Below are 12,513 nucleotides of genomic sequence, written 5' to 3' on the forward strand. Positions count from 1 at the left end.
TATATATATATATATATCGTTGTTCTATTGAATTCAAAGTTGATCGTCAAATTTTTCACAAATTTTTAAATGAAATCATTTTTTTTTCTGTGAGACTTTGTAACGCAAACAGGATAAAGATCGTTAATATTCAAAAAAAGACTATAGTGTAAGTATAAGCACACAAACCTTAAAGCACTATTCTAAACTTTGCCATTAATTTGAAACAACAAACAATTTTTGGATATACCTATACAACATTTCATTCGAATTTCGAATAGAAAATAAAAATAAATGGTGTAGAAGTCTTTAGCGTCTCTATTTGTTAGTGTCTCTATTTGTTAATAAATATAAAATAATTACTCAGGTTAGTAACGATACTAGATAAGGTTAAACCTCTATGTAGATTTTGTAGTCTGCATTTTAACGTATATAAGAATAAGAAGTACTTAAATCTTTACTCCTGAGATAAAGCCACCAAGCATTTTTACAAAAAATTTTCGAAGCCTGTTTTTAGACCAAACTTTGGATTTTGAACCCAGAGTCTGTGGGCTGTAGTTCTTCTATACATGTACGGTGGTATTAAAACGTTGACCACTACCGCTATAAATACTACAAAAACGTAAAAATTTATTTTTGTTAATGTGATTTATTTTTATTTATAAACATCAGCAACGTTAAATAAAGCTTTCTTAAGTAGTCAAATATTATACTATTAAAGTATACACCAAATACTAAGTTAAATATGTAGGTATCAACTATTCGCTGTGTAGCAGGGCCTAGGACTATCATACATGTTAAAAGTTTTTAACATGGAAAGCTCGCGGTTACCTAAAATCTTAGCTATATCTCTACTGCAAGAAAAGAGCCACTTTTTTAAACCGTGGGCGAAACGCTGATATTCGACAACATACATTCGTGGAAGCAGTGGCAGCAAAATGTATTAGTAAAAATCGGTACTGCGTTTAGAGAAAAGTTCGTAGCAGAAAGTCGACAAAGCTTAACTCGCGTTTTACACAGACAACTTAATTTTGACTTAGGCAACAACAAATACTTCGCCGAACGTTTCAGTGCTGAAGCAATTGGATATATTTTCAAAACTCGAGGAGAACTGTTGAAGCTCAAATGCGCTCCCTATATTAACTCGTCAGACACGAGATGCACCCTGTGGAATAGTGGAGAAAAGGAAGATGTAATACATTTTCTTAGTAAATGTCCAATTTTAATGAAGCTACGGGTACATTATTATAGAAAACATACGTGAGATATGAACGAGTTAATGAGGTTGCTAAATGATGAAACATGGCATATGTTATCGATCTATGTGAAAACGGCAATTCGGTGTAGAGAAAATATTATATTAGAAACTTTCTAACACTCATAGGCTGAAGTTCTCAATGTGTCACCTATATGATAGTTACTGCAATGAAGAAAAGCAACAAACACAAATCCAAACCTCCGATAATCGTATAAGGAAAAATTAGAAACTATTTATGTCAATTAAGTTAGGTTTTACTTATTTTTAGTATAATTATTTATAATATTTGAATAAAGTATTAGTGTTGCTGTTAAGCTAGACTTACTTTGTATAGTGACAAAGAAGCTTTATTAAATTTTTTAGAAGGGTTTTCGAATAACAAAGAAAGAAATAAAGGACAAACACAAAAATTTATTTTTAATTTTATTGAGCCTGGCAAGCCTGGCACTTGCAGTCCAAACAAATTATATACGGACTATAAACTAATTAAATAAAATTCGATTATTCCCAAAGACCACTGATGAAGAGTACTTGGCAATACTCGAAACAGCGTTGTATGGTCAGCCAAATTTCAATAAAATTAAAAATAAATTTTTGTGTTTGTCCTTTATTTCTTTCTTTGTTATTCGAAAACCCTTCTATTATTTATAATATTTATAATATTTATGTTTTGTATATTATTGAAAATGTATAAAGTTAATTTTGTAAATGTAAATATTACATATATATAATAAAGAAGAATACTTCTACTACTACTAATACTACTACTACTACTACTACTACTACTACTACTACTACTACTGAATAGATATCTATCGCGCAAAAAGTAAGTCTAGACAGTAAAATCTTTTCAACTAAATTGTTTCAGTAATATTAACTGAAAGGCTAATTCGTAAAAGATTTACATGATCTCTTTGCTGTTAAAGATATCTTTCATCTATTTATTGTATCTATTCTCTATCTCCTACGCGGTAGGTACCTTGAAGTGGTGCAGGGGCTTAGCTGCAACTCGGACTATAAATATGAATATTTGCAATCACCTGGCATTTGTCAGATAACTGAAAATATTCATCGTTTCTAGAACGAGATGTACAACCAAGATCTACCTTTAGGTTTTGAGGTAGTTTTGTGTTGTCATGTAGTCTATGTTTTCACGTAGTTGTGTTTGTGTTATTTTATGTAGTAGCCGTAGTAGTAGTAGTAGTAGTTTCATGTGTAGTAGTAGTTTTCTTGTGTAATTTTATGTATGCTGACTGACGTGATCCGAATGCTACTATAACATCCAAGCGTCTCGGGGAGTAGATGAGTCTTTCCATTTTGGTGCTATTCATTAAGTTCGTCAGTCAATCGATCGGCCTTTAATGGAAGTGTAGTTGTTTGTAGGATCGATGACCCCAAAGAAGTTAGGTCATGTCTCTGCTGGTTTTGAGGTCGCCAGCAACTAGGCGGGGTGAAAGAAAACACCCTGGATTTGATTGAAGGTATGAAACAATTTGTAGTTTTTATCCCTAGTATAAAATTTTTAAATTAGGATGTATTGTGTGGTATGTATGAATGAGACCCACACAACTCCCCAATCTACGGTGGAACAGCTATGCCTGTAGGAACTTGGTAGCGAGTGTGACGACCTTAATAGCGAAATGTGGATACCAGGCGACTTCCGCTTTCAATTTGTCTTCTGTCGGTAAATGGGATCTGCTAACGGCGACTTTATACTTCCCTAATACTCGTGGGATATCTTATGGATACATTTAATATACAAACTAAAGGCGATGATGTTACCCTTATCGCATCAAACACTACTGCTGTCGGGCAGGTAATAAACAACGACCAGTCGACTGTTGAGTCACAGGTCAGTGAACCTTTTGTAGATGGTGCTGTTGCAAAACTAAAAACCCTGTGGAAAATGTTGTTTTTCCGCAGTACACTGATGCTAGCAGCACAGAAACTGAAGGGTCTGATGCTGCCTCTATTGACATTGATGAAGTCCGTCTTTGTTCCGAACAGTTAGGTGCTACCGTTGTCAATGTCAGCATGAAAGGGATCAGTTTACATGACCAGAAGGGTTTTGTAAAACTGAACTCAATGCAGAAGAGGAGGTTCAAGGCTTATAAGAGCCAGGGACAAACCTGTTTCATATGGAATTTCTGTCACCAGAGCAGATTAAGAGCTCTTCTCTAAATTCAGTTCTAGATTTTGTTCACAAAGCTTTAAAGAAACTTGTGTAATCAATAGTGAAATTGGTACAATAGGACTCTTCTGGCCGCAGTACCGGCTATTGGGCAATTTTCACGTCTACACTTTTAATAATAATAATAATAATCTATTCTCTATAATATTTTATTTGATATAGAGTACATTATGATATGTTACTGACAAAATTGAGAACTAGAAAGTGTCTAGCAAAAGCTAATCAAACCACGCGTAAGTTATGCTAAGATTTGCATTATTGCGATAAATGTGGTGGTGTCGTATGTAAGTTGATTCCTATAAGAGGAACCATAAGAACAACATTGTTCATCAAGTAAACAAAGAATGCTGTGTACAGATTGACAATAGTGATCATAACTGAATCAGCATAAATAGTAAGTTTACTTCAGCGCACTTGAAATAGTGTAAACAAGAAGTTGTCGTATATCATGTGTGTATATGGTGGTATGGTACATCGCACTAGGCCAATAACTCTGCCTTGTGATATACTCACATTAATCAAAAGGATATTAGATATCTCGTCACTAATATTGACATAGAAGTAGTGATCACCTAAGTATGACTCAAGTAAAAGAAAGAAAAGCCTGGATGTCAAACGCGGTCAAAAAATAGCATATTGCAATTTTAAAAAGTTACCCGAACAATATAATTGTATTGACAATCCCATAACACTCTAGTAACTCTATGGTTCCATTTTTGTACCGAACTCCAAACTGAAATTGTGACATGCATTGCATTTTTTTTAATCCATTTTTAATCCATAAGTGGTTGAGACTGTTACCAACAAATTGATTGAACGATGGGCGATTTAACTTATGGTAATTAGGTATTCTCGCTTGCCAAACAAGTTTTGGTTATTTCGACACGTTTTTATAAAATCAGAAATAATTTAGTCCTAAATTGAACTAAATACTGAAGTATAGAATAGTAATAATTTTTTTGAGTAACATTTTATTACTTTAGCATCAAATGAATCGCAGTCTCCTCCTGGACTTTTTGTTATAAAGTTTCTTAATTTATAATTGAACTTACCTGAGTGGTAGAGGTGTTTAATATAAATATCCATTTGGCATAGACATTGCAGAAATGAAAAGTTTTCTTCTTCCTGCTTCAGACTGGAAAAGAAGCTGTGATGATGAAACCTAAGTTCTAAATATTTAGCAAAGCTTTCAGTTGTATGCTTATCTGATCTGTACCATTTGTTACTACCATTTTCAGTTGAAATGTTTCTTTGAGTCGGTCCATAGACTATTTTCTTTGTCTTTAAGAGTACTGATACTGTTTCTTTTATACTTTTCATACATTCTTTGATAGCTTTATGAAAATTCATATCTATAACGACTTAGTTGTCATTCTCTGTGAAGTCTTCTTTCATTTTTATCAGTACATATTCTAAATTCAAGATGCTGAATTCATAAATAATTAATTGATTTTATTGTTGCTGGTAGTAGGTGTTAATTATAATTATAATTTAAAATTATATATTATAATTATAATAATAATGAATATATCAGTGACGACGCGTGCCCTATCTGAAAGGGTGTGCGGCTCTTCTACAATGTTGTTTTTACATGTACCGCTTAAATCAAAAATGACATATTGATATAGATCAGACGCTTAATTAACAATAATTATATTACATTAGGCAACAATATATTTAGAATCAGGGACCGTAACAGTTATCATTAAAAAATAAAAATCACCTTATAACTGTTATCATAACTGTTAACATATTAAAAAAAAACTCAAAAACTAATAATTAAATTTGTTTTATATTATATTCCTCAAAAATAATTATTTTATGTGCCTTTTCTTTTTTCGCGCAGAAATAACTCTTAAAATTCTGCTTTTTATTTAAAAACACTCAAATAACTGTTACTTTTGCGTTATAGGTATATATAAAAATCATAAATAACTGGCACTGGCCTGTCGAATATTTTTAAAATGAAAAATAAATTTTTGTTGTTGTTTCACTTCTGTTTGAAAACCTCTTTATGTAAATATAACAAGTTTCTATTAAAATTATAATAGTCACTTCCGTCTGAGAAATTTGACGTTAAATTACAACTTATTCATAAAAATATGGTTCTCGCCAATAAATATTGGTTCTCGCCCGTGCGACTAGTGGAGTAACATTAGCATGACTTTCTCAGCATTACGTTCCTAGATTAGGTTCTATACATAAGAAAGAACAAATCATGCAACAAATAATGCCTCTACGAATAGAAAAGTTTTGAAATTTAACAATTAAAAATAAAAAATATAATTAATTAATTAATTAAATTATTCTACAGCTGGTTTATGATTTCGTTCTAATATATAAATACAGCAAGTAAAATTGTTAATAAAAACTTTCATAGCAAAAGTAACAAAACTCCAGCAAAAATATGCGAACATAAAAAGTCAAGTACGGCTTTGGATCAATTGGTTAAGGTGTGCTGATTCTGAGCTTCATATTTGGCAGGACCCGAGTTTGATTCCTGGTACTTGCAGTCTCAAAAATAATTATTTACGAATAATTAAATATAAGAATTATTTCCAAGACCACTGATGAAGGATATTTGTCAATACTCGAAACAGCTGTATGGTCAGCCAAAAATTCAATCAATTAAAATAGTTTAAAAAATAAATTTTTGTTGTTGTTTCACTTCTGTTCGAAAACCTCTTTATAAAATGAAAATATAAAATGCATTTTTCATACAAGGTAGTTGTTTTTGTAATTTCATACAAAATGTTCTTTGCCTTAAATAAGAATGTAGAAAACTTTTTTTGTGATTGCTTTTTTCTCTAAATTTTTGAAATAATTATTTTCGGTCCCTAATCATTATTGAATTTTGGCTTTTTATAAAATTTTTATACTTGAACATTTTTAAGATGGATATATCATCGAACTGATATATTAAACATATATTGTAATGAACCTTTTTACGTTGAAGCTGTCTAGAGCTGGGACAGTTCAGCCACAGCCAGGGTCCTTACTAGAAAATTTATTTTTACACTCGACTCTTGTTCAATTTTCTTCTTTATTAAGCGTAGAATTGATAAACAATTAATTATATCTTAATTTAAAAAAAAACTATCATTAATTCATACAGTATTATATTAGTATTCTTAATAAATTAATTATATCCTAATTCTCAACAAAACTATCATTAATTTATACAATATTATATTAGTATCCTTAATTAATTAATTATATCCTAATTCTCAACAAAACTATCATTAATTTTACACACTATTCTATTAGTATGGAATTCAAAGTACAGTACAGAGTTCAAAACATAGTATAATGTTCTTGACGTAGCTTGGATTTCAACGCACGGTATAATATTCTTGGCGTAGCTTGGATTTCAACACGCGATATAGATTTTCAGCATGGGTTGCAAAACACAGTCTAGTCAGTTTTCTAGAAAGTTTTATATAATAAAAATACATAAAAATATTTATTAAATTAATTTTTTTTGTTCCTGTTGAAGGAGGAAAAAAACACAACTTTAGGTAATAATAAGAAATAAACAATAAAACCCAATATATGAACTAAATTATAGAAACCTATATGCCTATATTTTAATACCACACTTATTTTAAACACCTGGTTTATTAAAAAAGTTCTTTTTTTTGATGTTTGGGAGAGTGCTTCCACGAAGTAAGATAACAAACACATCTAAATTTCATACCAAGTCCTCTGAGCACAGCTATGTATTTGACGTCGTGCAATTGTAATTTGATGTTAAAGTCCTAATTAAATAAAAATTAACAAACTAACAAATTAAATTAGCAAACAAAGTAAATTAACAAAATTCCAACTTCGAACATAAGATCAAGTATGAGTTTGAGTCAGTTGGTTAATGAACACTGACTGTGAGCTTCATAAATGGCAGGGCACAAGTTCAACCATTGGCAGTTGCAGTCTTAAAAAATTATTTACGAATAATTAAATAAAAGGAATAATTCCAAGACCAGTGAGATGTTTATTTGACAATATTCGAAACAGTTGTATGGTCAGCCAAAAATTTAATTAATTAATAAATAATACAATTTTATTGTTGTTACTTTACTAATCTTTAAAATACCTAATATTCAAAAATCGAATTGGAAATAACAAAGGAAAACTAAATAAATTATACTAAAACATGTACCTATACTAAAATATGCAGCCAAGTAGCTCTAAAGTCTTTAGCAAACTCTTTATTCCAGTCAAATTTGGTCTGGGAATGCTTCCAAGTTCTGAATACGCTAGCATCGAGGAACTATGTTACTCTTATGTGCGTGCTGAGACATGAAGAGCATGAGGGCAATGAGCAGCCTCCCTAGCAAAAAGGGGTGCAAAAGGCTACTCCTTTCATTGGACCAGAACCCTTCTGCGGGGTAACAAATAACTTCACAAATAACTTATTATGTAAACGGAAGAAACAAAATCTACTTAAACACTGCGGAGCCCAAACAGGCATGCGGAAGTCTAGAAGATTCATTGATCCTGAACACATCAAAGTTGATGCTATCCTTGGCCTTAGCAGAAACGATATTAAAATCTACACTATACTTCTTACAGGACACTGTAGACTTAATTACCACACGAAGATTATAAGTGTAGTAGAAAGTGATTTCTGTCGACTCTGTCGACAAGAATGAGGAGAATGACACATTAGAACATATTCTATGCAAGTGCCCAGCAGCGGCAAGACGTAGATTAGACTACCTTGAAGGCGGGATCTAAGTCTCAAATCAAATAGGTAAAATTAAGCCCACAGCTATTACGAGATTTATATATAGTCTAGAATTGTTTTAATTGGGCCTTTAAACGCTTTTTATATGATTATTCTGATTTTTTTTTATTCTAAATAATTTTAAATACTTATTTTTAACTGTTTTTGCTGTTTGAGGGTGAGAAAAATAAACAATTTTTTGAAGAAAACGAACGGACGGTGAATTGCTTATTCTTGTTTTTAGTCTGAACTCTAAACTCGGTTCGGTTTTTACGTGAAAGATAGAAATAGAGCTGCAGAAACACTTGACTTCATATTTTCAAAATTAATGGATAATGTCTTACTTATATGTATGTATATACAGTGATGAACATAATTATTGGCACAGCAAGTATACTGAACTTTAACACTGTTTTTACGTTGATGCAGCGATTTCAAATGAACAAAAAATTTTCTTAGGTAAAATACTTAATTTTCAATTAAATTCATTTTATTTCATAATAATATCTCTTATATATAATTTATTAAAATTAAAATTAAAAAAGCAAATAAAGTACTAAATTAATCTGAACAAAACAATTATTTTGTTTTATTTTGAGGTTTAAAGCACCATCTACCATTAAAATATCAAACTTTATACCAATTAATAAAAAGTTGACTAATTTTTAGTAAAGACAAAAACCATAATTATATAAACATAGCGCATTGAAATTCGTTCGTTGTTCGAACGACACAACAAAAAAGATTCCGCGTTGATTGCAGCAAAAATTATACTTAAAAATTATAGTATTTAATATTTTTGCCAGTGAACATTCACAATTGACTAATTTTTGAATTTGGATGTACTAAAACTGAAGACGAATCGTTACTCGATATATAATTTTTTATAACTTTCAGAAGAACTTCAATATTTTTATTATAATACGGTCTTTGACGTCTTTATAATATTACAGTCTCAAACGTCTTTGTAATATTATGGTCTATGAAATAAGTTTTTGTCAATTCTGATAGAGAGTTTCAAGGAAATTTCCACAATGATTAAACAAAATTTTTTTATCTTATTGTAGAATCCAAAAAGTTAAACATTTATTTTTTATCATATTGTACTGTCACTAGACAGAGCTACTTTAAAAAGTTAAAATTATCAACTTTTTTCATTATAAATGTAATATTTTAAAATAAAATATGCTTCATATATAAAATGAGATAATAACATATATCAGAACCTTTCATCTACCATAATTATCTAACATCATTTCGGTATTCTTTTAGTTTGTTCTTATTTTTTGTGAACCTTATAGCTAGCTATCGCTCTTACACCTTTAGCATTTCCATGCATTTTAAAATGCACACACACTACCCCCAACGAACGAGAAAAACTAGAAGTTTTTCAGTTATCAAAACCCATAGAATTAAATACTTGTCCGCGGAATATTAAAAAATAATTAATGAAAAGTTTTGTGAAAATTAAGTCAAAATAAATTCAATAATTGTAAAAACATTTCTTAAAATCTGTGCGAATAAAAATATGTATATTTTAACTGTGTTTGCTTTAAATTTCGTTTATAATTTTAAAGGTAAAATATATAGAAAAATTCTGTGTGTATATTAAGTTCATGAAATACATGAATAATACATACACATAAACAAGAAAATTTGTGTTTTTCAAATACAAGTTGCTTAATGTCTAAGCAATCTCTAATAACGCATAACTATTGTGTTTGACCTAATAATTAGATGTAAATATAATTATAATAAGTGCAAATTTAAAATAAATTTTTAAGTATCGTTGACGATGAAAAGTTAGTGTTGCATTTGGCACATCAGTGTGTGTGTTTGTGTGTATGTGTGAAGGGAGGTAGCCTTTAAATTTATGGGGCATTTTTTATGCTTATTCTTATCATATAGTGGAGCATTTGTGAGCTTTTGTGTTCGTTTTTTTTGTCGTTGCCTTAATTTATGTACGAAAGAAAATTAGGACTACATGTCTAAATAAGAAAATGTAAAAAATATGCGTCGGGATCACAACATAATAATTCATACAGATATCTTACATAAACGCACTAAAAGTGGTTATTAGAAAAATGTTTGAGAAAATGTGCGAAGTCCTTGTTGCTCATGACAAGGTGTATTTGGTATCGTGTTAATGGGTGGTGGCACTTTCCACAGTCAAGCAAAGGCAGTAACGAAACACATTCATGTGTAATTAAATTGCTCGCATAGAAACTAAAATCTCTTCACTGGTGCAAAAATCGAATTAGAGCAAATTTGTTGGTCACTAAATGTAATTTTGTTCTTGAAGCACAAAAGTTAATCTAGAAAAGAATTGTTTAAAATAAATACTTACGTTCGTTAAAAATAAATCTATGTTTATGCAACGAAAGATTTCAATGTTATATATTTATTTTTTTTATTATGGTTTTTATTTTCATAAATATCGCAAAAATATAATTAAAATGTATAACATAAAGTAAAAAGCGTTGCAACGCTTTTATTAACGGCAAAAATTGAAACAAAATTTTTGGGATTTTTATCCCAGTAGGTCACACTTAACCTACTATATTTAATAAAACTGTTATAATTCGTACAATGTTAATGTAAATTGTTATAAAGTGTTATTTTTCAATTAAAGAAATAAGAAATATTTTAAAAAAAGTAAAATATTGTGGTCAATAATAATATGATGATTTTCAGATGTTTTTGCTGGCAGTTCAGTTATTGTACCTGGAGGACACTGTCGTGACTATAATGGCAAATTATACGAAACAGGCATGCATTATTTGCCTGGTCCAGATTCATGTCGGTTGTGTATTTGCGATAGTGGCTTGCCCAAAGCATGTAAAATGGGGCTCTGCGAAGCTTTCAGCAAATGTAAATCATTTCAAACAGTGGGCAGTGGAAACAATTGCTGTGAGGTTATTTGCTTAGATGACCAGTTCACCGATGGAAGTACAGATTTTGGTATTTGACTGGTAGCCAGTGGCATAACAGCCACTCTGTCACTATCGCTGCTATTTTTCCTAGTCAATCGCTTACGACAACGTAAAATACGCGCGCGTGAAAGTCGCCAAAATACCGAAGAGCAACGCAGCATTGTGGGCAGCATAGGGTAAGTTATAACATTTTATTACAATTATAAAGTATATTTTTTTATAAAATAGTTGTAATTTTTTAAAGATATATCGCTGGTAACATGGGTTATATGGAAGGTAATCTCAGTGGTGTGGACTATACCTATGCTGGAGGCACTGCACATTATCCATTATGGAAGCCGCCAAGTGGATATTTTCCACGAGGTGAAGCCCCGCCACCATATGAAGAAGCAGTCGCTGTTTCACAAGCTGAAACATTAAGCACGCAATGTAATGCTAACGCTCCCATAGCATCAACCACGCAACGCGCTTTGGGTATAAATTCTGTTGAAGCCACAAACAACGATATACGTCGCAATAATCCTCCGCAGCAAGCAAATGTCCAATCACAACATGCACTACAGTTGCATCACCCACCGAGCACAACACAATCAATACAGCACGTTGGTGCGTTGCACTCACCACATCAACAATCAAATCAAATAACTCAAAGCACCACCAATTTAATAAATATAAACATTAACAGTGGCGGCAACGTCACCACAATAGCCACTGGAGAAAATCATCAGCCACCGTTTAGGTGATCATACACTTCATGGTTGTTTAAGTTTCGTATTTTTTATTATTTTCACTTCATTTCCTTCTGCTTTGTATTTGTTTACATACATATGTATGCATTAAAAAAAAATATTTAGTAAAATAACTATTAACTATTGACTTTCCTTATTTTCAGTTTGCAAAATGAGAATATTAATATGTTGAACGCCACGCAAGAACAACAACATTTACAACAACAAAATCAATTAATTAATGGCAACAACATGGCAGGACGGTTGCATTTGACGCCTAATAATTCAATTTGTGTGCAAACCATAACTGCTGCACAGCAACAGAACCAAATGGTTGTTGCAACTCCAACTACAAATACCGCAAAAATGCTGCAACATTCCGTAACACCTCAGCAAACACTACATCCAACTCATCACCAAACACATCCGCAACAATCAAGTAATTGTCAGCTTCAAATACCTACGCCGGAATGCAATTATAAAAATTGTCATCTAAATATCAGCGCTAGTATCAATAATGCAACACAGCAACGACACTTGCAACGCACAACTATGCCTCTGCATACTGCACAAGACATATTGCAACAGTATGTGACTGTGGCTGATGTGGATATTAAGAGAGGCGTTAGCGGTTATCATTCTTTGTCAAACAATGGTCCAAATACGAGTTACAATACTAACAGCAACGAACTTGATTT

General features: G+C 31.3%; 2 protein-coding genes across 2 annotated transcripts in view; both read left to right on the forward strand.

The window, feature by feature from the left end:
• Nucleotides 1-2,978: 2,978 nt before the first annotated feature.
• On the forward strand, nt 2,979-11,136 carry LOC119675495. The gene is made up of 4 exons (XM_038086702.1): nt 2,979-3,089; nt 3,161-3,336; nt 9,691-9,731; nt 10,849-11,136. The coding sequence occupies exons 1-4, from the start codon at nt 2,979-2,981 to the stop codon at nt 11,121-11,123; spliced, it is 603 nt and encodes a 200-aa protein (XP_037942630.1). The 3' UTR covers nt 11,124-11,136.
• Nucleotides 11,137-11,347: 211 nt separating this feature from the next.
• Nucleotides 11,348-12,513, forward strand: part of LOC119675496 (dual specificity protein kinase splA-like) — an 11,834-nt gene continuing 10,668 nt past the window's right edge. Inside the window, exons 1-2 of the mRNA XM_038086703.1 lie at nt 11,348-11,826; nt 11,980-12,402. Coding sequence (XP_037942631.1) covers nt 11,348-11,826; nt 11,980-12,402 — 902 coding nt within the window. The remainder of the gene's footprint in view (nt 11,827-11,979; nt 12,403-12,513) is intronic.

Source organism: Teleopsis dalmanni, chromosome 2, assembly GCF_002237135.1.
Source record: "Teleopsis dalmanni isolate 2A chromosome 2, ASM223713v2, whole genome shotgun sequence".
NCBI classification, from domain to species: domain Eukaryota; kingdom Metazoa; phylum Arthropoda; class Insecta; order Diptera; family Diopsidae; genus Teleopsis; species Teleopsis dalmanni.

Coding starts and splice junctions, on each gene's coding strand:
- LOC119675495 (XM_038086702.1), top strand. CDS start 2,979: ATGGATACATTTAATATACAAACTAAAGGCGATGATGTTACCCTTATC. Junction 3,337..9,690: donor AACTCAATGCAGAAGAGGAG/GTTCAAGGCTTA, acceptor AAATATGTATAT/TTTAACTGTGTTTGCTTTAA. Junction 9,732..10,848: donor TTTCGTTTATAATTTTAAAG/GTAAAATATATA, acceptor GATGATTTTCAG/ATGTTTTTGCTGGCAGTTCA.